Source organism: Pieris brassicae, chromosome 8 (assembly GCF_905147105.1).
Source record: "Pieris brassicae chromosome 8, ilPieBrab1.1, whole genome shotgun sequence".
NCBI lineage: Eukaryota > Metazoa > Arthropoda > Insecta > Lepidoptera > Pieridae > Pieris > Pieris brassicae.
The window spans coordinates 10,680,823-10,705,876 of record NC_059672.1 but is presented as its reverse complement, the minus strand read 5'-3'; the positions used below and the strand labels follow the sequence as shown (position 1 = coordinate 10,705,876).

Sequence of the window (25,054 nt, the reverse complement as noted above, 5' to 3'; positions counted from 1 at the left end):
TACACGTTCTTCGAACGAACGGTTTAATACGGACGGGTCTTTAATGTTTCCATTCACCATTCATTAATTAACATACATACATAAAGAAATTGTATGTCTTATGTAGTGTTGCACTTCTTCCGCTCACCTTATCTAATTTATTTTATTTCTCACAGTGGTTAACTGGAAGAAATCGATCGAAAGCGATAAGGCAGCCAATTGCCATCTTTTTTAATTATATTACTACGGTACTTATACTAACAGGTGTCGCAAAAGAAAGTTTATAATAAATTCAGAGCGTTATGTGAAAATGTTAGACTACTTGGTGCCTGAACTTCAAAGCTTTCCTGGCTATAACCAAAGAATATGGTTCCAGCAGGACAGAGCAATGTCACACACGTCCAATACGTCTCTGCCACGAGTTCGAGAATTTTTATAACTTCAATTATAATTTTCAGTTCACTCACGATGTTTACCTTCCTACCTGTAAGTAATGAATGCTGGAATTTGAACGTACGATCTCAGGGTTGAGAGTTGCGCCAGTAGCCAGCGCTACCTGATAGATGAGACACAGATGTGTTTATTGCTTATAGGATTTTCAATTGGGTATTTGCAAAGTTTATATTCTGCACTTGTAAAAATAAAACAGTCTAAGAACCATAAGAGTAACACTAATAAGCCATCACACGTCTTATTGACATATATTGCTTTTCCATTTTCTATTTTTAATGTATCATCTTTTTAGTTTGGTTAGTTTTTTTTTGTTCCTGTTTAGTTTTTGTCTTAATAACTGTGTATAACATGTATTTTTGCGCTACTTGCCTATCTTATGTAATTTAATACATTTTTATTTATTTTTTCTTTACTCACAGTGGTTGCCTGGAAGAGATCACTCGAAAGCGATAAGGCCGCCAGTTGCCCTCCTTTTGATTTAATTATGTTAAATTTTTTATTTTCTGTAGTTTAACGAAGTGTTAATAAATAAAATAAAATATTATAGAAAAAGAGATAAATACAAATTTATTATTACTCTAAGATGCGGCCTCTGTCCGGGAGAAGGCCTCCTTCAACTACTTGCCACGCTATTTTATTTTTTAATAAATGTATAACTGTCCAGTTCTATATTTATCAAACTGTCTTAGTCATATTTACATATAATTTGCATAAGATTGATTAGCGTCTTAAAAATATACAGTTTTTTAGTATATTTCTTTATCTAATAAATAAAACTGATATTGCGTGTATTAATAATAAATGAAAACTGAAATATATTTCCAGTAGTTCCTGATAAACTATTCAGCCATATAAGTAAAGATTCTAAAAATTTTCCCACTATTAAATCCCGAACAAGTCACGCAAGTAGCAGGAAGAGGAGGACCGCTAACCCACTGGCCAACTCGCGATACGCACGCGGCCTTCATTCCTCACTTGTGCCGCCGTCTCACCGCCCGTCATGAATTAACCTCTACAATGGAGCGCCTATCACCCCTGGGTGCGTGTACGCATTGTCTCATAAGGAAAGCTAAGGACACCATTTGCATCCCAATTAGCGAAGAGAGTTTTGCCGGCAAGTGAAAAGCAACACGATACCACTGTACTTTGAACGTTTGGAGGACGCTATTGTCTGGATTAAGGAATTGAAAGTGAAATTGCCAAAATTATCGCGTTGCGTTCGATTAGTTGTTTGATAACCCGAATTGTGTTTGTGTATTGTGTTAATCTGGATATTAGGTGAGTTTATCCTGATATAATAGGCTTTTATTTATTATTATTAAACAAATACTTATTTAAGTTTCAATGTAATTACTAATTATAATAGAGTATTATTGTAAGTAAAAATATTATAAAACTATCATTCAAATAAACAATATTTACAATTTTATTATCGTACAATAATTAAAAATAAAAAAGAAAATCAAAACAAATTTTAATTTAGGTGAGTTTATTATATTTATTACATTACTAAGTTACAAAAAAAATTCCCACATAATTCTTTGAGATAAAAACAATGCGATTCTTGCTACTTAAGAAATAGTTCAGTGAATTACTTAACCTGGTGGCCCCTGTTTGAATGACAGGTTTTTGTTATACTACCTACTTTAAAACGAGTTTCATGTATTATAACAGTAAATAATTTTATTTAATTTTTATTTCGAGAATATTATTTATTATCAGATGGATTTTATTTTATTTATTTATTTATTAAAGTTCACCACATCATATATAATGATATATTTTAAAAGAATACAAAATATACAACAATTATGTTTACCATTACATTTACAAGAAATAAAAATACATGACACTTTCAATTTTCGATTTAAAAAGCGGATTTGGTATCAAACATGCATTTAACAATGCTTTTTTAAATTCATCAGCCTGCTACCGAATATGTCTTCTCTGTACTGTTCATTCTGTTATATTCACGAAGAATTCAAATGAGAGGTACAATCTCATAATTGGTCTAACTTTGAAAATTTGTTATTAACTATGTAATATGTATATATACATTTTTATTGACAGTTTATAAATAGACGACATATCTTAGTAAAATCATGCTATGATATCCAAAATATTATCAAAACAGTAATGAATATTTTGTAAACAGGTCAGTTGGTTTAGAAATACAGTCTGTCGTAAAACGGTTGAGGATATCCCAGTTTTGTAATCAATTTTCATCAATAGCGAAAGAAATAATTATCACCTGGACGCACTGTTTGTGAGACAGAAATGAGACTATTTCTGCCCTAATTATGATAAATAATAATAGAGCCTTGTTTTATTTTCATATAATGAATTAACATTTGCAATGTTGTCAGTATTTACTTATAGCTAACTGTTAGTAGCCTGTGCACATGGACCCCTGCATCATGGAAGTCGCTAGCTTGATGCTGGGACTGCTATTCAGGGAGTTCGCTACCCTACCCACTAAAAATACCTCACCCTTCACATGCCTAAGATGGGACCTCCAGGTTCGCCAAGGCATTCTACCCAAGAGTCCTGGGCTTATATCCGACATCGAGCTCAATCACGACTTGCGGTTCCTGGTCACTCGATACTGTGACCCCAGCTTTGAACCACTGGCCAGACTACGATCAACCCCACTCCTTGCCCTCAATCGCTCAACAGCCTCCTTCTGCAACATTACATGCTCACAGAAGAAGACCATTGCACTCCAGGCCTCCTCACTTCCATAGCAAATATGATATCCAGACACCCTGGGGGTGAGGTCCGCCCCTATGACCGATATGACCTCATGACGCTCCCTTGTCCAGGTAACACACTCAGCCACAGTGGGTGGCCTTCTTCAGGTGGCTCTTTCTTTGCCAATAGTCTGCTCCGTCTTCCTTCTTCCGTCTTTTACTGCTACGTCATCAGCCCACCGTCTTTTTGGCCTGCCCACTCTTCTTTTCCCGGTTGGTCGCTTCCATTGTGTTCTTTAGTGTACATCTGTTGTCCTGGTATCGTGTTACATGACCAGCCTATTGTCATTTTAATTTCAGAGCTTCTGATGAATCTGACGCAAACGATTCTGCGTCAGATTTTTGTCTAATATAATTGCTTTTTACTTTGTGTATCTAATGTAATAATGGGAAATGTTATAATTAAACGCATTAGGTTAGTTAATTGTAAGCGAAAGTTTTACACAAGAGTGAGTTAAAACTAAAAACTGCGAGCAATCGACTGGAATAGAATTTCACTCAAAAAAACAAATGAAACACGTAACTGTCGTTTTTATTCGTAGGTTAATATCGTAGTATTTTTGTTATTTTATAAAGAGTGCTTTATATTAAAGTTAAATCTTGATAGGTGCACTTTTGCAGGTTAATTTGATACATACAATGCATTTAATTTTGTACGCATACAGCACTGGAATATTATTGTAAAATTGTACACGTTTTGAAAAATAAACTGTCTTTATTTATTCATATTCCTACAGCAAAATATATAGAACAAAAACAATTATACTAAATATATACGTAATTCCTAATTCGGATGTGTTGTGTGATGGTGTGAAAGCGAAGGTATGTACGTGGTGTAAGGTATTTCGGGTGTGTTTATGGGGTGTGCTCATGATTGCAGGTGATTTAACTATAGAGCTGGCTATAGAGCTATATCTATAGAGATATTCTTAATAATTGTTTTAAAAATATTCTGCGATAGCTTAAACAAGCCAGGGCTTGACTAGTTGTCGTTGTATGTCAGGGCTGCGCGATACAACACTGAGTGTTTTGCATTGATTGGTGTTGATGTGAGGAACTATCGTATTAGTAGCAGTAGGTTTAGTTTCTGTGTGGATCTGGTAATACTTCGTCTTTTACCGCAAGCCATTTTCGATTTAGCGCTGATACCGCTATTACTAAAGAAATTGAAATCGCCTTAGAAGTATTGTACGCTGGCTATAACAGACCTACGGTATTGTCACAGTGCGGTTACAATAATACTGGCCACAACTTAAAACAATAAACAATTTGGAGACAAACAACGATTTATATCACAAAGCGCTGTAAATCAAAAATTTAGGGCACGCTTTCTTCATGAAGCATAGTTAAACAAAATCAACAAATGGCTCGTAAAAATGGTTATTTAATCTGAGAAGAGATTTAGGTTTTTTCATGGAGTGCCAAAATGGAATTTAGTTATTGTTAAATTAATCTAAGATTAGAGATAATTTTTACATTTCAAAAATAGGAAAAATGTTTTCTGTTTATTCATGGCGCCAAAACTACCAAAATTGCACAAAACAAAAAACTGCCTAAAAACAAATGACTGAAGTAGAATTTAATTTAAATTAAGATGGCTTTCAAATAAGTAATTTGAATTTCGAATTGCGCGCCAATCTATAGATCATTAAATTTGTAATTTATGCTGGTTGGTTTGGCTGGATTTATTTAGAATCAGCTATTACAGAGATAAATACTAAAAATATATATATGCCATTGCACATATATTACTCTATTTGAACATATATATTATAGACATTGATAATTTATATTATAAAATATAGTCTATGTTAATAATAATATGTTATTGTTGATGTGTTACTGAAATCGCCTAGCAGTTTCTGAGTTTATTAATTAAAATCTTTCCTACTCATAATGTTAGTATATTTGAAGATAAAGTATAACGAACAAACAAACATAACAGTATATATCACGTCGTGTATTAAGATGTAATAGTAGTAGAAAATAGTATAAAACTACATTAAATTATCATATACTAATACTTATAAAAAGGATATATGTGACTGTTTGTTATTATTTAATAGGCTCCAAAGTACTGGACCGATTCGAAAAATTATTTCACAATTAGAATACTACATTAATTTAAAAATGAAACAGAAAATAATTCCTGATGAAATAGGCTGTAAAGGATTATCACTTATAATCTCGGGTGCCGAGGGAAATATGAGCCGAGGTATGAAAACTTCGATAAGCTAAGGAGCGAAAAAAATACAAAAATCGCATACGCTACGGAAATATTGACAATAGAGCAAAGTGTATTTGATACGACAATAATATCTGCAATCATGTAAGCGATACCATATTTGTAACTTTTTTTAAATATTAGGTCCTAGGACATATGCAATTGTATGGGAGGAACAAAAAGTCGATATTTCTAAATATAATATATTTAATTAATCAAAGTATGAACCATTGCTTTCTATGCACTTTTGACATCTCATAGGTAGTTTTTTTCATTGATCATTTTACTAAAAAAAACAGTCGGACGGGAATCAATAAAATCTGTGAAGGCGATTTGGACTGCCCCATCAGAGTTAAATTTTTTCCCTTGCAAGAAGTTGTACAAATTTCGAAAAAAATGGTAATCTGTTGGAGCAAGGTCCGGGGAGTATGGAGGATGTCTTAGACATTCCAATTGAAGCTCTTCTAATTTGGTAGCCGTCTGTTGTGCAGTGTGTGGTCTAGCGTTGTCGTTAAGTAGCAGTGGCGTGGAGCGATTGACCAGCCTAGGTTGTTTAGCCGCTAGCTTTTCCATCATGGTTTGCAATTGCTGACAATAGACATCAGCCGTAATAGTCTGGCCAGATTTGAGAAAATTGCAATGAACAATACCGGCACTAGTCCACCAAACGCTTACAAGTAACTTTTTGGGGTTAATTTTCGCTTGGGGCAGGATTTGGCTGGCTGGCCAGGATCCAACCATTGCGCTGAGCGCTTCCGATTATCGTAAAGAATCCATTTTTCATCACAGGTAATGATTCGGTTTAAAATACCTTCATTATTGTGCCGGTTCAGTAATGTAACGCAGCAGACGACGCGCGTTTCCTTCAGTCAATTCGTAAGGTACCTAAACCTTTCAAGCTTTTTAATCTTCCCAATTTGCTTCAAGTGAATTAAAACAGTTTTATCACTAACACCGCAGCCTGCAGCTAACTCGGACGTGGTTTGCGATGGATCCGCTTCCACAATAGCCTTCAATACTTCATTATCAACTTGGGTCTCAGGCCGTCCACGGGGCTTGTTCTGCAGGTCGAAATATCCAGAACGAAAACGTTGGAACCAAAAACGAACTGTGTTTTCTTATGCAACATGACCGCCATACACATCATTCACCCTTCGAGTCGTTTCCGCAGCACTAGTGCGACGGCGGAACTCGTACTCGTAAATAATGCGATACTTTAAGTTTTCCATTTTGTAAAATGAGTGACGCAAACAGAAAAAAAAACAAATGAATGACGGTCATCGAAGCACAAATACATGAGTTTATATCTGTACAAATTTGAATTTGGAATTCCTTACCAAAGAGGAGAACTTCGTGATTAAAGTGGCCAGTACGAAATACGCCAATTTTATATGTAAGGACCTAATATATGAAATGGGGCAAACGGGCAGGAGGGCACATCTGATGTTAAGCTATATCGATGCCCATAGACACTCATATTGCCAGGGGTCGTTGCTAGCCTTAAGAACTGGTACGCTCTTTTCTTGAAGGGTGCTAAGTCGAATTGCCTCGGAAACTGCCTTTAGAATCGCTCAGTTGTGGAACAACGGACGTCGATCGTGATACGGGTGGACTTGAGAGTGTTCATGGGCGCAAGTATCACGTAACACCATTTATTTATTTATAAGTTCTAAAATAATGTGTACGCATAAAATTATACAAGAAACAGGACTAAAAGCTATTTATAAAATTCTGTGTTGTGTTTCAGTTTTCAGCTTCTACATATTAAACACTGTTACGTTAAACGCGAAAGCTGCATTTGAGGTGCATACTAATGCTTCCGTGATAACACTATCAACACATCTAATCGATATTCGATCTTCAGAAACGAATTTGACTGTACACGTTTATTGAATAACAATTAGATACGATTGGAAAATTTATTGGCAACAATCTTTCGGTTCTAAATTTATGAGTGTCTTTTGGGACATTTTACCAAATCTCTCGCAATTTTGTTTCTTCATAAAATTCATCTGTGTATTCGTTGTTTATCAATATAATTTGCTATATTTTTAGCTTTTTAAGCGATAAGTTAAAGTGTATCTTCTAAAAAAATAAATAAAAAAACTATTATTTTTTGAGAGGTTTATTAAACAGGTACAATGTATATGTTTGGGTCTTGGTCTGACACAGGTATCTTTTTACTGAAAAAGGTTCCCAAATCATATTATCAATCAATAAACATATTTTTTTAAGATTAGTAATTTTTGGTATTGCTTAACCACGAGCATAATATAATAGTAGCTCCTTTACAAAAAAACAAAAACTTGGCGGTTAAAATGAGTGGCGGAGATTCTTGCCAGTGAAATGGAAGAGGTATTTCAAGAGTGTACCAATTCTTAAATGACACTTGCGAGCTCTCTAGCGTCGAGTGTCCATGGGCGGTATCGCTTAACATCCTATAAGCCTCTAGTCTGTTTGATTATGTTCTATAATAAATGTAAATTCAGAATATTTTAATAACAAATTATGAGTTTAAAATGTATTATTCTTAGAAAGGAAGATAAAAGTATGTCACCGGAATATAACAAAAACAGCAAGTTTTTAAATTTCCTAGGAGATTGATAAACTTACTGATCTCACGCGTGAAATAATAAGTAAGCGATAACCAAGCGGCATGTAAGCTCTGATTAGTTGACTAAGTCACTAACTTCATCTTACCGTTTAGAATCTTACGAATGGATATCCGTTAGTTTGTAAATTTACCACGTGACGTTGCAAATTGATAAATTAGCAAAAAATGTGGACGTAAAATAATACAATTTATATCTCGTTTAGAATCTTACGAAAGTTTAAAAACTTTCCTTAACTTACAGATTTTGTTATCATCCGGTGATATATATACTTCACAAAAATAACACGCAATATTATTAAGAATGTAAGCTTCTAAATCCATATTGTAATAATCATATCTGTACTATCTCTACTCATGATATTACATGTACCAATGTTTGATTTATAATCGATTGTCCTAACCGGTTCTTCTGGCCTGTATGAACTGGAATATTATGCGGGTAGGCAATCAACTTGCACGACCTGTAACACATTTATCTCGGTCACTTCAACAGGTTCCATCCTTGCCGTCCTCAACGACATTCCTTGAATCATCAACAATCATTTTTATTGTCTTGTCGGGTCGTTTTCGCACTTTACGGTTGTGTTAGATTTTAATGTTCTTTTATATGTTACACGTAATTTATTTTTAAATAAGCGATAGTTATATCGCAACAAATGTTTATACTATATGATTATTAAAGACTCTTGCAGATGTTCCTTTTTAAGTTATAATAATTCCTTTCAAAAACAATACAACCGACACTAAACGCACTATTAATTAAATTAAATAATATATCTTATTTATAATTTAATACTAAATTAATGTAATGTATTGTTTGTAAACACACAAGAGGTATGAAGATGAAACGAATTTTACAGAGGTTAATCTTTTGTGCAATCAATCATCAAATCAAATACACGCAATTCCTTCGAGCTTTTAAAATTTAAATCAGTAGCGCTACAACCTTTTTAGGACTCGGTCTTATCCTCTGTATATGTTTTATGATCATTTGTCAATCTAATAGGCAAGTAGGTGCCTCAGCCTCGAACCTACCTTAGGGATGTGAGTCGCACTCTGTAGCCACTGCGTCATCACTGCTCTTTGAGTTGATTAAAATGCGTGACATGCATGCCTCATTAATCTTAAATTAATTAGTATCTTTCGAGGTGTTTGCACGCATTTGCATACTAATTATAGATAATATGCTTATGTTTACTTAAGCACAACAAGAATGGAATACTTTGAGTTCATGTAATTATCATATCAATGTATACAAAATATTGTAAATCCTATTTTAAAAGATTAAGTATGGAGTACGTTTTGTAAGGGGCAACTACCGTCATTTTTTAAAAATATTTTTAACTTCTAATTTATACTTTTAAAGGTGCCTTTTAAATATTCTTAATTGAAATAAATGATTCATTTTTGACATATATAATATATGAACTGACAAAGTTATAAAAAATAGAATAGTTCGGTTATAGATAGTTTAACGTTAACCAACATAAAAAATCACGTTGATAATTATTTTTAAATGCATTTGTCGCGCTCGCAACAAGACTGATTTCATTACATTAAATTAAACAACAGTAGTTCTGAACTGTAATACACCATGATTTAGATTGAGTTATTTTGTAAAATAAGATATCATCAAAATATTTAAAATATTTCGGTTGTTTAAGCTTTTATAATTAAACTGGTCAAAAAAACATGATGAACTGTTAAGTTCACAATTCTTCAGCTCATATCACATTCCAAGTTATTTATTTAACGAAGTATAGGATTTACAAAGGCCTACTTGGTCCTACTTCAGTTGTCGTGCCTGTACGATCGCCGTAGTCTAACGAATCCGATGAAGATTCCAAATATTTTTTACCATAAACTCTTTTAAATTCAGAAGCGCATGGGATGATAATTTCATAGAAAAATGGTGGCACGTTTTTATAAACAGCTTTATCTCCTAATACAATTATTTTAATAGTAAAATGAACAAGATCTTCTTGTTCTTTATTATAACCAGATTTGGAACATAACGCAACCTCAAAAGATGCATTTGACTGCGCCGTTATGAATGTCTCTTGAGGTGTTATATAAAAAATTCTATTCATTTTGGTTGTCAATTCAATTTTAATTGTAACTGGAACAAATTTGTGGTTATTAAATATTGTGAAATGATCGATGTACAGCCCAAGCTTTTTCGGTATTCCTGACATGTCTAGGATAATGGGATGGATTTCTATAGGATGTGGCAATATTTCTGCAAACACGTTGACTGTTTTTGTCATTATTAAATTATTATCAACGGGGTCAAAGAATTCCAAATCGTAGCTGCTTTGATGAAGGCCAATATATTCCGCTTTTGTGAAGTTGACACGGATTTTCTGACTACTACGTGATTTTAAATAAAAATATGTGGGTTCTAGATGAAATGGTTTTAAGGAATTTTCAACTAGTTCCAATAAGACACCGTACGCGATATCGTATGAGCTAATCGACTCTTCTTTTGGTATTTCAGCAAAGTTCGTCGATGTGCAAAACGTATTTTGGGACTTAAGTTCATATTTTCTTTGGAGTTCACTCTCCGTGGCTGGAGCTTGGACCTCAAGCGAATTAGTGCTTTTAACATCAAGAACTTGTTCCCAATTAATATCTTGTTTTCTTACATGTATATGATAAAAATAGTCATCTTCAGATCGAGCGACGATATTTCCTGAAGGATATTTATCTTTTGCAGTTAACTGCCATAAATATACAGCTGGTAAATATACACAATCCGAAACATGTACCGCTCTGTTTTCCTTACATTCACAAGTAATTTGAATAGTTAAGATTTCTTCAGGAGAATCTAAACTATCGCGGCAAATTTTGAAATTTAAAAATCCATCAAACTCCTTTACATTGGATTTAAATTTAAATCGTAATGAGTATACGTTTGATAGGCCTGCGTATAATTTTACAGGAGTGAGCGGTCTGAGCTTGATATTTTTTAGAAGATGTTTATTAGATAAGCTTACAAAACGAACAAAGGCCCAATCATTCGTGCAGTTCCTCAACGTAAACTTTATAAACTGTTCTTTATTTAACTGCATACTGTTGAAGTACATATTAATTTCTTTTGGATAGGATCTAATCACTTTGGTTTGAGTATATATTTTTTCCTCTGCGTAGTTAACTGTTACAGACGAAGCTTTAGGTGAATTATAAGTAAGATGTGTACATTGTGATCTTAATGGAGATAGGAGCTTATGTGGATTGGTACAAATAACTACAGGCAATTTGGTTGAAATTTCGGATTGCGTTTCTAGTTCTACATCAGTTAATTTTTCTTTAACATTGTCTCTTGCCTCAACAACTTCTGTATTGGGATGTGCTGTTGATCGTATATCACTCTCTTCACCTAAAGATTCCTCACTTTCATACTCTTTTTGCTTGAATGAGAGTATAGATTCAGGTAGATTCTCAAGTTGTACTGTTCGTTTCTTGTATTTACTAGATTGTATTTCTTTCCAAATTTTTGCCGTTCTTGCTAACTTGTCGGTCAAAACAAATGGAGAATCTCGGTAGTTTTGAATGTATAATTTTTCAATAATACTTTTCTTACGCTTATGGGCAGCTTCTATTTTATGTTTCAAATCATGTTTTCCATTGTAAAGAGATTTTATTAAATCTTCCCATCGGGGTATAGATCTGATATCAATTTTGTATTGATTTTCTAAAGATTTGATCAACGTTTCGACATCTACTTTACCGTCTAAAATGCGTCTCATACGAATATGTTTGCACTGCGGCAAATCCATTCCTAATAATAGTAATTAGAAATATAAGACAATTAATAAAACCGTCTAAAACATGAAAATGTAGATATAAAAATGTAACAATGACAAATGTGATAACAGATAACTTTCATTTAATCTGTCTCATGCCGAATGATCAATAAAAAAGGTTTTATGTATTTGAAAAAAGGATTTCAGATATACTTTATTTTTCAGATGACAATGGAGAGAATACCTAGAGTCCTCTTGAGTATAGCCTTAGCTGCTCTCTTGCCGATTGCCGCACCAAATATTCATGAGGAACAAGCCAAAGAAAACATCCCTCATTCGCGGCAAAAGAGGATTCTATGGATAACCAACGATGGTCGCTTAGCACTACCACCGGGAACTACTATGTCAATTACTCCTTCTATATCGATGCCTTTTGTAAGGCATCCACCGAAGGGATTTCTCTCAAACATGACTATAAGTTTCCCGTTTACGAGTAAGTGTTAATTATGTATTCATGTTTCAGCACGTGATTCAAATCTATTTATAATAAGTAAGTGGATGGCACTCGTTTCGCTCGTTCAATAAATCTAGTTCAGAGGAACAAGCGCGGGAAATTATCTCGTTCACAAATAATTATATACTTGAGATTTTTGTCTGTTTCTGTTAAATTATTACGAAACAAGAGTATTTTAGTAAGACTACTTTAGTTTTTATGATTATCCATTTATTTAATGATTAATTATTGTCGACGACAGCTGATCAGCACATAAATGGTCTAGTTATGTAAACAAAGAAGAAATTATACTAATATAAAGCGGAAGTAATTAAAAACTAATGGAATGATTTCTATATTTCATTAGAATGCTACTTACCTTAGTAACATAGTCTATATGGAAATAACCAAAAACATCGTCCAGCCGTGCGAAACTGGAATAGATTAGCAAAAATGAATAAAAAGATAAATTGAACAAGGCTTTTGTATGAAGAATAATATCATCGAAGTAAAAAGTAGAAAATTTAAATTTAGTAAATAAAAAGAACATGATTTTACAGGTACAATAATGTATCAGCTGGAATGTAAAAGTCAGTATTAAATAAAGGATACGTAGAAGTGATGTAGTACAGATTAATATAGCAGTATTCTAATGTAGCGAAGAAACATAGTTAATAGATTATATCTTAGACATTACAATATTTGACTTAAAAATACTAAGACCTACAGAGTATATATTAAAAAGTTATGTAACTAACGTTATTGTATTCACAGCCGTATTCAGAGTCATTCATTAAGAATTAACTGTAACTAGTGAAATATTTTAATACATTCACGATAATAATTTTGTAGCTGCACCGTTCTTTTTATATACAATTTTAAATACATGCAGACGATTTAAAGAACAACTTTGATTATGGCTACATACTAAAAAAAACTGAAGTAGATTTAGAAGTATCGTAACTTTAACAGTAGATTAGTTACTATTTTAACTAGAAGTAGCATAATTAGATAAGTAGAAATATAGCTAATGTTTTTTTATAATACCACTATTAAAAACCAGCAATTATAAATTCCAGTCGACTTCGATAAACTGGGACTGACAGATAACGAAAACCCGTACGGTGATTTGCCGCCAATTTTTGCAAGGTCTATGGGCAGCACAGCGGCCTCTCTAATGGCAGACTATGTTGGCCAATATTTGGATCATAGACGGGGAAAACGATCCACAGACAAAATGATACCGCCTGAAGCTGAGAAGCTGGTTCTTGACAGATTTCACGGCGGAGAAAGGTAAGAAAATATTTTGTTATTAATTTTATTTTGATATATATTCAAATATTATCACAACTTAAGTTTAATAAATTATGGTATTGTGAAATCAATTAAGCGAAATACTAATTGGTCAAATTATGTTTACAATATCGCACAAAGAACTGAGTTCATGTCTCGATTCATACGCGACTCGGACTTAATGACAATAAAAGACACACAACCCGTAGTCGAAGAGGTAAAGAAACAATTAGTAGTAGTGAGTTCAATAATAAAATTACAAATAGCTCACTAAAGGAATGAGATCAACTGTTGATCGGCGGAGTCAAAAAATTATCTCAACAATATTAAAAAAATATATTTATTCCGAACATACACTGTTAAAACAATATATAATTTAGTTTCATACGTAAGGCTTTAGCCTTAAGATTCCAAAAAATCTGTCCGGCGTATCGGGCATCCAGACACGAACATCCGGGCACGGACTACAGCCGAAAGCGAACGTGACTCTGACGAAAGAACCCCCCCGAACACAGAATCTAGAAGGATCTGTGCGAATATAGTTCAACAACTTTAAATAAAATAAAGTTTTGCAGCTTGCAACACCAGTTGGTTCGTCATCCCATAGAATAAGGTCCCAGCTAATTAAAGTACATAGTCCATAATGAAGTCTCTTCTGTATTAGGGATAAATTGATTTAAAAAAAACGTCAGTTAAGTGCTGTATATTAGAGACGGTTTCGGTTTTCATGTTCCATTATATATCCTGTTTTGGTTTTAAAAAATCGTTAATAAAATTTAATAATCAGAAGATATATGGTCAAATAACATTTGACCCCTTAACCGATATATACTAAACGGTACTTACTTACCTTACCATGAAGTCATCCCTGTCAAAATAAAGCTGTAAAAGTGATAAAGGACGATTTCGAAGCAATGAGGATGGTCATGTGACAGTAAACACACCCGTAACTTTCACTAATACTAATAAGGACAGTGAATTCGGCACGCGATAATATTCGGCGTGCATGTTACGTGTAGGAAGTACGCTGGAAGAAAACTAATTGGAAACCACAATTACAATTAGATAACTTACGTCAGGGAAAAGTCTACTGTCTCTAGGAATGGTCTACTGCCATCTGACATATTATCAGGAAATTGTCTCTGATTCAACGATGCTATTCCGTTGTTTCGTTTTATTTATAACGTTTTGTTAGTAATATCAAGAATTTCTGATACTTTACGGTACTTTTATAAAAATTCTTGGAATATTCTGACCAGAGAGAATCTCTAATCAGTTATGAGAGCTATGCAATAAGATTGACAGGTGACAATTGACAGGTCTATAAAACAATATATAGGAAAGTAGGCCATACGCTCCGAATCCTCAAGGAAAAAGGAAACGTTGTCGCCCAAAACAGACCTAGCAACGAAGCATCATTGCAGAGGCGAATGAAGCTGGAATGACGTTGAGTGAAATTCAGAGTGCAGCCCAGGACTGATCAGGCTGGTTTTGTACACTGGATACCCTCTGCCCCACTTGGGAGACATATGAGGTTAATTGAATAACAACTTCAAACTGAAAACAAAACTATGAGAAAAAACAAATGCCATTTTCTATATAATAATGAGAATAAGTATAATTTCATACGGTTATAGAATTAACTTTTCTATCGCAATCGTATCTCAGTAGGTACTTGTAAATAAATTTTACAAATTCTCATACTGAATAAATACTTAGATGATGAATAGTCAAAGGTCCAAAATTTATATGGTTCTTTTTTATGTTATATTACTCGTATATCCATAACCAACGCGATGAAGCGAGAGACATATGTCTGGACCAAAGCAAGCGGAGTACTGTGGTCTCTCCCATCCACTGACGGGAAAAGGCGTTAAAATAAATATTATTAAATACAAATGCGAATGATGCTTTAAGTACTCCGTGTCCGGGTCATTTTGATTTGTAAAACTTGGAAAAACACGTACGAGCCTAGTTCCGTACTCCTTTCTATGTAGGTTACGTGCAATGAAAGGCAGGTTAAATGTCATACAAACGTTTGCTTCAAAAAAAGTCTTCAAGTTCACCGCATATATATAGGGATATATCTATAGTATATGTTTAACAAGCTATATTTTCTAATACATGACAGGTATGGTAAACATAAATGTTACAAAAATTGTAAATGTAAAAATATTATTAGTATTTTTCTAATAATAAGAAAATTTGCGGATTAAGTATCAGGTAGGTACTGAACAATACTTTTTTTTAAATTGATTAGCTAACTACCGAATATATTAAGCTCTGCACAAGTAGTGTTTATTCTGTTATGTTCGCGAAGAATTCGAATGATAGTTGCCTGAACTCCTAGGTTGGTTTTTTGCAGAACAGAAATTCTGCTAACCTTGGGACTGAATAAGAGACAAAAAGTTCTCTAAGAGGTTTCTGTTCTGTATTTCCATTCACCATTTAACAATTTGTATAAGAACGTAACACCAGCTAGAGATTTCAAGGCTTTCTTCAACTTGTGTAGTTTTAAACTCAAAGGTTTCGAATATCTTATAAAAAGCTTCGTCCTTTATTGCTTAACATTTGCTAAAATTAGAAAAGCTCATAAAAAGCGTAAACTAAAAAAGCCTGGTACCTAATTGGAAGTGTATATAAAGATTATATATTTTTCAGAGCCCTCATGTATGGAATTGCAGAGGACCTATTAGCCAATTTTGGCTTAGATGGAAAAGAGTGTCTTTTGCGTGCAATTTGCGAAGTGCACGCGCATCCTTTACACAACTTTGGCTTCCTTGGGGAGGTTATGAAGTTGTTCTTTAGGTAAGTTGCTCTTTAAAAGGATATCTTTATAATGGGTCCGTTCTGAAACTGACGATTTTTTAGTTGTGTTCTACACTAGAAGTTTATACATCATTTCTCCTTAATTCAACAGACAACGTTGACGAAAGTTGCGGTAAATTTTATAGAACATTTTTTATTCTATTAGGCACAGACTGGTAAGTCAATGACACAGTCAAATGTCATTAATAATTATGAAAACCAGTCTCAATATATTATGTCCTTACGGTATCACAACCCAACACAACTTATCTCACTAGTATTTATAAAATTCAAAACAATTTATAATCACTACTGCATGCTGATTTTTTAATTAATTCGAGGTTTATAATACAGTGGAAAACAATGAGATCATCTTTTAAACGATATTGTCGCGCCTCACAACCATTTCATACGTAGACTTGCAATGTAAGCCATCCTTTCCAACAGAAGAAATAATAATAATAGGTAATTAAGCCTCATTTATTCCATGTTACATTCAGCAAACAAAATATAAATATACACAAATATTTATAATTTATATAGAAAGATTTTTTTTCGAATGAACTCTTAGAGTATAAGTCTCCTCCAATTGTCTCTCTCTCTCTCTCTATCTTGAGTATTTTTCTCCACCAACTTCGCAGCTCGTGTGCCCTCCGTACAAGAGGGCGATCTCTCTTTATTTACCCTGTTTGTCCATCTTTTCCACTTATGTTTTCTGCAATGGGATACTGAATTAAAACCTCTTGTTTTATTTTTTATTTCTGTACTATATAAGTCCATACAATTGAATAAATATTCGTAGTGATTATGGCTTGTATTTTTATATAAAACAAGAGATAGGTTGAAATTGTACCTATCCAACAATCTCTTTAAACCGCATTGCAAGCAAATTTAGGTTTGAAGCCAAGTTGGCGTTTCGCGCAACCAACATTTAGAATGTATTTTAGTGTACCCATGAGAATTTTTAATAAAAAATGGAGCATATATTTTGTGGATATTAAACACAGATAAATAAAACTGGTAATAAGTAATTATGGATTTATTCAATTAGTATCAAAAACAAATATAAAGACACATTCGGTAACAGATACAAGACAGCGTTATTTAATGTAAAGTTATTGCACATGAAAAGAACGTTCTTATAAAGATGGATGTCCCGTCCCTGTCTATTTAAAAAATATATTGTAATTTTCAGCCCAACAAAATCCCCTTACGCAAGTCTTTTGGATGAATATGTAACAGCTCAAAAGGCTGGAGAATCGGGAGGTGAATGCTGGCCGTACTACAGGCTATGTCCAAAGAGCATATTTCAATCGACGCAAAATAAATATGCGTGAGTATTTAATTGAGAATTTATATTATAGTACAGCTTTTGTATTTTAGGAATAGACGCTCCCCTGCTGTTGAGCTTCTCGGTCGGAGATATACAAAAACATACATATAAAAAAGCTGGTTATATAAGTTATTAGGCAACGGGCGGCCTTATCGCTAACAAGCGATTTCTTACGAGCAACCCTAGTATGGAACAATAAAAAATATAGAGTAAAGTACAAGAATAAAATAAATGGCGCTACAACCTTTTTAGGTCTCGGCCTCAGATTTCGGTATCTGTTTCATGGTCATTTGTTAATTTAATAGGCACGCAGGTGATCAGCCTTCTGTGCCTGACGCACGCTGTCGCCTTTTTGTGTCTAAGGTGTTTCCTCAAGATGTTTTCCTTCATCGTTCGTGCGAATGTTAAATGCGCACATAGAAAGAAAGTCCATTGGTACACAGCCGGGGGGGATCGAACCTACAACCTCAGGAATAGAGTCGCACGTTGAAGCCACTAGGCCAACACTGCTATAAAGTACAACAATTGCATAAATAATTAACAAAACGACATGTAACACTAACTAAAATAAAGTAAAATCTAAAGAAAATAAAAATATTTATAAACAAAAACGTAAAAGCTAATAGAAGTTGACAAATCGACGTCACAATTAATATACATAAGTAGCTATTTATAGGTAGAAGAAAAGTGATATGTTTTTGATCATCTTTTTTTCACCCGCGTTGTGGTGGGGTAGTAAGCTTTGGTGCTAAATCTTTTTAAGGAAGTATGTCTACGTTTCTAATTAGATCATTATGATGATGTTAATTGTTACAATTACATTATAATTTATAACTTGATCGGAAATTAAGTTAACCATCTGTAACGACATGCAATATATGTTCATTGTAATATGAAGAATGTTACTTTAAAGGTTTTTATACAATTAACTATTTCTTGAAAACTAAAACTAATGAAAATTACGTTCTTCTTCTTTTATTAAATAATTATTGCATGTTAATTGAGAATTTATACACATTATTAGTTATCACTTTCTCGCATGTTGTACGATTTAAGACAAGTTCAAATTATTATATTTGTTTACAGGGAAGATGCCGAAAAATTCCATAGACAAGAAAATATTGACGAAAATAATATAGAAACGAAAGCTATGTAAGATACTCCCAAATGTAGCGATAGTGTCCAACCAAAGTCCAATAAAAATGTAGTCGTTACAAAAATTTTGATCAATGATGCCAGATTCAAAAAAATGATTAAACTGTATAGTGGTACAAATCCTGATGTAAGCAAGATCAAAAAATTAACTTATACTGATTTCATGAAGTTGAATAGTTTTTTTTTCTTTTTTGAGGACAGTCCTGTTATCAAGAAATATTATAAATATAAATTAACGCCGGTAAATAAAAGTGAAGTCGAACAAATAATTATCAATTTTGTATAAATTGAGTAGAGTTCCATGGTCGCTTCTAGAACTAAAGAAAAATAGATATACAATAAACAAAGAAACAAAAATTGTTATGGAATTTAGTATCATTATAATGAATGTGCTGGGAACCCTGACACAAGTATTTTTTACTTAAAAGGACTTTCATATCTTACACATTGTAATAATAAATTGAAGTATTTCCGAACCACTTGGACTTAGGGTCCTTCAAAAAAAGAGCGTACCAATTCTTAAAAAGCCTACAACGCACTCGCCAATCCTCTGGCATTGCGAGTGTTTTTCTATGGCAGTATCACTTAAAATCATGTGAGCCTCCTCCAGCTTGCAAAAACACAAAAAGACGAAATGAAAAATGTGACAAATAGTGTGACATATAGGGCACGATGCATATGTTATTATAATGATTTCCTAATACTCGATTTGATGCGATAATTTTACGCAATTCATTGGAATTAGCACCACTATTTGCTTTAGTTTTATTCATACTAGAAATAACTGTTCATTTTATTCAATCGCGAGCCAGTAATGAAATCGAGTACAATCAAGTGAGTCTTGGTATCATTGAGAAATGAGATTCATAAACATAACAATAACTGTAAATGCAAAAAGTAATAGTTATTCGTATCTTAAATGAATGTAAAAAGATTATAATATCCACAATTTTCGCTTAAAAACTAAAAATGTTTATGAATTACATTTATAGTGCCATTTTATTTTAGGTGCAACTATTTTATAACGTTTAACTGTATCACTATTATGTTATGAACGAATAATGTGATAAAAATCTAACAAATATTTATAAGAACTAAATTATTAATATAGGATATGTATAGTTTCCTATTATCTAAGTTATTTATTAAACAAAATATTTTTTTTCCCCGTTTATTATTTCAACACTTAAAGACTGAGTTTTGTGTCGCCCGGACATACAACGACCAATATTTAAATGAATGTAAAAAGATTATAATATCGACAATTTTCGCTTAAAATTATTTGCATTTACTCGTTTTAGCTAATAATAATAATAATCGTTTATTTGCCAAGATAGTGGTAAAGTGGTTAGATCGATCAACTACAAATATGCGCTCAATCAGCCATATATAAATAGGCATGCAAATGTCATATCAATTTTTACAATGTCTTATAATAAGAACATATGTCAAAGTTAAGTTATTTACAATTGGTGTCAAACCTATGGTCCAAATACGCTAAGATAAACCTTGCCTGTAAAAAAATAATTTAACGAATTAAGAATATCCAAAGCGTAAAATCACCTGCATCATGAGCATACCCCACATGGACACCTTGACGTACTTTTACATCTTCACACAACACAGGCAAATTAGGTACCACTTAGTTAAATGTATTGAATAATTTTTATTTGTTTTTCCCTTATGGAAATATTTGAACCTTTTTGTAGTTAAATGTATTCCATCTCTGGCTATATTTTCAGCGTAATTGTTTGTTTTTATATATAATCTATAGCTGTATGATTACGAAATAAATAATATTTAGCTGAATTCTCCAATCTCGAAAACTATAAAGTTCTACAAAGTCCCAATTCCACGTGCAGTAAAAATAGTATGGACATAAGTTTCTTGTTGACATACTTGGACCCGGAGTAGCGTCAATAACACCGCATACCTGTTTCTCATTTCCTACGTACAACACAGCTGAGCGTTTTAAAGTGTGAAATGAAAACCTTAGGAGATCGAAAGACAGCATCTGTTTTAAAAGCCCTTTGACATGTTTAAGGTAAGACTTAAATATTAATTATCACGTGTTAAATATCTAATAAGTGATTTTACAGGTACAATATGTAACGATTGCGTGCATTTTGTTTATAACAATGGTCGAGGAGGCTTCGATTGTTAAAAGAAGTTATTCAGATCGATCCGTAAGGGGATATGTCACTGAGGTTAGTACGATAAATTGTTTTAATATAAAGGTCAAAGTCCAATGTCGAAATTTTACAGAGGACCTGCTGGTGGAACGAAGTATGTAAAGAGGAATTTCAAAAATTGTTCCGATGCAAGTGCCCTTCGTGGTCCTACTGCCGAAGCCCGGGAAGATATTACAATGCCGTCTGTTCCATAACCGAAACCGGATACATATGGGACCAGCCGAACTCTCAGTGGAGAGGCCAATAGCACACATCCAGACATCATCCACGGCCCACAATCCACAGGAGACTGATAGGAAAGGAAATCAAATTTCAACATCTATTTTTCATACCTAGCACTAAGACCATTTCCGATTTAACTTCTACGAAAGATTTTGCTTTAATGTATTTGTTATAATAAATAAACACAGTACAAACATTTGCCTTTAACGATTGCCCAAGTCAGCACTTGACCTTGATATAATATTTATTGAAATATTCGCGCATGCGCTAAAAATCGGCCTTTTAACATAAGTGCCAACAATCGATAAAATCTCAGTAAAGCTAACGTATGTTCCACATCAACCAAATCAGTTTCAAAATGCGGCCCAGGCTTGTGTTTCTTATCTGCGTGTGTAGCGTCAGCTGTGAACCAGAAACTGTGAGGGACAACTTCGACTATTTCAGTTATGGTAACGAAGAGAATGTTTTGAAGAACTTGGATTTACACACGGTAATTATTATTCACAATTTAGTTGCTCACTTTATGCCAAACGTAATCTATGTTTATTTCCAGCCCAAAGATGAAATAGTTCTCAGGCCTCAAGAGGTCAAGGACTGGCCTCAGCAGTCTCTGAATGTGGGGCAAATTACGGCGGTCTCCATTAATTCTTTAGGGCAGCCTGTTATGTTTCATAGAGCTGAAAGAATTTGGGATGAAAGGTAAATAGACACACAATGTCGTGGCCGTACATTTGCTCCGGAATAAGAAACTTCTATTATTTGTCATTAAATTTAGTATATTTTATAATGTAAGTATACTAATATTTAGTAAACCAGCATTGAAATGCTGTGTACTGGTGTAATTGGGCTTCAGGTTTACAAATGTTGTTTAGTGTGTAGAAAGATGTATTTACTCAATCTGTTGTCTGTTTCTGTACCAAAAAAGTTCATTTTAAACTTCTTACTAAAAAATTTAAAATCATTCAAAAGTTTGTGTCTTTCACAGTTGGATATATTCTAATAGGATTGAGTATAGATATATCTCTTTGGCAATTTCAGTACATTCAATGAATCAAACGTATACCAGAATCTAGACAAAGGACCAATAATCGAAGATACAATTTTAGTACTTGAACCCCAAACAGGGTCTGTTCTACATAGTTGGGGTGCTTATGCGTTCTACATGCCCCATGGATTAACTGTAGATCACCACGACAATGTATGGGTAACAGATGTTGCGAAACATCAAGTATTCAAGGTAATTATCGGTGAGATTGCTTTTATGTAAAATCTCTTTGCTGATCACAGTAAAAATCCCTGTAAGGTAACTAAAACACAACAGAGAACCTAGAATGTAAAACTAAATGATGTACGGCAGTATTTCCCAACGAGGGGCCCTATAGGGGGTAATTTGATTGTAAACGGGGCTATTCGAAAATTTATAAAAAATATTTATAATTTGAATTTCAGTTTTGAAAATTTACGTCTTTTGTTAACATAGCTTTTACACATTAAGAAAACACTTTTTAAACGGATTTTATTTAATAATACATAGCTTCAATCCTTTAAAAAGTGCTTTCTTAATTTACTTATTGTGTTTCGTTATCAATTTCCTCAGTAGTTTATTCCTAAAATCTATCATTTAAGTTCTTTATGTAATCAATTCAATGTAATTTATTTCAATATTAAAAATTATGTATGTTACATACAGCATTGGAATTTTTGAAAGCATAAGGTGGGGTATGGAACAAAAAAGGTAGAGAAACATATGAGTGTCATTTTATTGTGATTAATCTTCAATAAATTACTTTATTTATGTATTAGTTCTAAAACGATATGCATGCCTTTATACAAGAAAATATATCGTAACAAATACACACATAAACATCAATTAGATCATAGAAATAACCAACAAGCAAGGGGAAAAAATAAACTATAACTAAAAAGAAAGTTAAAAGCAAAAACTGTTTCCCATGCTTTTTATTAAAGACTAACTCGTTACAAGCTCAAAGTCACTTTCCATGTTAATATTATTATTGTAATCCCAATTTATTTCAGTATACGCCTAACAACCACAAATATCCCAGCCTTACGATTGGAGAAGCATTCACAGCAGGCTACCCATACAGACGAAGGGTACTTCTATGCATGCCAACATCCGTTGCCATAGCGACCACTGGCGAAATATTTGTAGCCGATGGATACTGCAACAATCAAATCTTAAAGTTCAATGCCGCGGGAACCCTCCTCTTCGCTATACCAGCCTTCTCAGACTCGCTGACCTTAAATTTGCCACACAGTGTCACGTTACTGGAGCACTTGGATATAGTGTGCGTGGCTGATCGAGAAAATATGCGCATTGTCTGCCCTCAAGCTGGTCTGAAGAGCTACGCCAAAATGCTGGAGCCTGCAACGGTTATAGAAGACCCGACCTTGGGTAGAGTGTTCGCTGTGACGTCACATGGTGATATCATCTATGCGGTGAATGGGCCCACAGCTCAAAACATTGAGGTGCGAGGTTTCACTGTTAATGCCGTTAGTGGGCGAATTTTGGATTCTTGGGAACCGAGCACGGTTAGTTTTATTTTTAGACTAGGAAGTACTTCACAAATATATTTTTCCGTAGAGTGTTTTTCTTTAACAAAAGATAAAGCATTTTAAATCTAATTCTAAAGCTCCTCTTATGTTAGGTATAATATCTGAAATGTTACTCGTAAGTAATAAAATCTTTTAACCTTCTCAGGGCTTCACAAATCCACATTCCCTGGCGGTTACTCGAAACGGATCGCATCTGTATGTAACCGAAATCGGTCCTAACAAAATATGGAAGTTCGAGTTAACAGATGTCTACGACAAGTAACTTGTAAATTGTTCACCTTCAGGAAGCTTTAAACATGTATTACCTAACATTAGGGACCTGCTTTGGTAAAACGAATTAAATTCGTAAATGTAGTCGTTTAATATACATAATTTACATTAGATTATACGCTTCTTAATTGGTGAATACTTTGAGTATAGATTTTGTTACAACGAGTGTTAAAGAAATATTGAATGATATATCTATTACAAATTTATAAAAAAACTTATCCGGCATACACTGATAGAAATACCATCTCTCTCTTCTCATCTCTTTCCATCAAATTATAAAAAAAAATACAGAAAGTCAAATGAGTGTATAATACACTTTTTTAAATGCTCTAAACATGTTTGAACGCGATATCGTAATTCCATAGTTTTCACATACAGAGAGAGATTATTTACTACAATGTACAAAGAGTAAATACTTATAATTAGCGTGTGGCTAAATATAGCCATTTAGAAAATATTAAATAAAAGTTATTTATCTTGTATGTACTTATTACTGTGTATATTATTTCTGTAAAAAAAGCAACATTTAGAATGCAGAGTAAAGAAAGCATAGAGTAAAGATGACACGCGCCTGGTGAGTGAATGAATTATGCTCAATATTAATGTTGCTAAACAGTATGTATATAGTCTGTGGTTTAATACGATTTAAACGTTTGTTAGAACTTAGATGTAGCATTTAAGTATCGAAGAATAGGTCCAATAAGAATCACGCACACTTCTAAATGGGAGTTAATTTTTTTCGTTATTTTAAGAGGTTATAATACTCTTCAACATATTCAATTAGTAGATCAACGTGTATTCTATCGCGTAAATTTGACAGAAAAACAAATGAACTTTCTTTAAATCCATGTATTGGGTTAGTTTTTATGAATAAAGGGGAGAATTAAAACATACAGTATTTTCATATCTATTAGCAAGTACACGAGTTCTATGAATTAGATGAAA

At 33.3% G+C, this 25,054-nt stretch overlaps 4 protein-coding genes across 5 annotated transcripts in view; 2 read left to right on the top strand and 2 right to left on the bottom strand.

Annotated features, from left to right (window-relative positions):
• LOC123712964 (tripartite motif-containing protein 2-like) overlaps window positions 1-14,549 on the bottom strand; it is a 38,115-nt gene extending 23,566 nt beyond the window's left edge. Inside the window, exon 1 of the mRNA XM_045666385.1 lies at window positions 14,403-14,549. Coding sequence (XP_045522341.1) covers window positions 14,403-14,410 — 8 coding nt within the window. The 5' untranslated portion in view covers window positions 14,411-14,549. The remainder of the gene's footprint in view (window positions 1-14,402) is intronic.
• LOC123712968 lies at window positions 1,425-19,817 on the top strand. 2 transcript variants are annotated; one of them, XM_045666389.1, is made up of 7 exons: window positions 1,425-1,710; window positions 11,992-12,259; window positions 12,820-12,849; window positions 13,339-13,552; window positions 16,214-16,360; window positions 17,556-17,693; window positions 18,780-19,817. In XM_045666389.1, the coding sequence occupies exons 2-7, from the start codon at window positions 11,992-11,994 to the stop codon at window positions 18,847-18,849; spliced, it is 867 nt and encodes a 288-aa protein (XP_045522345.1). In that variant the 5' UTR covers window positions 1,425-1,710; the 3' UTR covers window positions 18,850-19,817. The 2 variants fall into 2 exon arrangements, with proteins under 2 accessions (XP_045522345.1, XP_045522346.1); XM_045666390.1 differs by lacking the exon at window positions 12,820-12,849.
• Window positions 9,680-11,850, bottom strand: LOC123712963. Its single transcript, XM_045666383.1, has one exon. The coding sequence runs from the start codon at window positions 11,797-11,799 to the stop codon at window positions 9,787-9,789; it is 2,013 nt and encodes a 670-aa protein (XP_045522339.1). The 5' UTR covers window positions 11,800-11,850; the 3' UTR covers window positions 9,680-9,786.
• Window positions 19,818-21,306: 1,489 nt separating the features above from the next.
• On the top strand, window positions 21,307-25,046 carry LOC123712966 (peptidyl-alpha-hydroxyglycine alpha-amidating lyase 2-like). Its single transcript, XM_045666387.1, has 5 exons — window positions 21,307-21,752; window positions 21,816-21,961; window positions 22,301-22,499; window positions 23,300-23,815; window positions 23,985-25,046. Exons 1-5 carry the CDS (start codon window positions 21,591-21,593, stop codon window positions 24,099-24,101), a joined length of 1,140 nt encoding a protein of 379 aa, XP_045522343.1. The 5' UTR covers window positions 21,307-21,590; the 3' UTR covers window positions 24,102-25,046.
• Window positions 25,047-25,054: the final 8 nt, after the last annotated feature.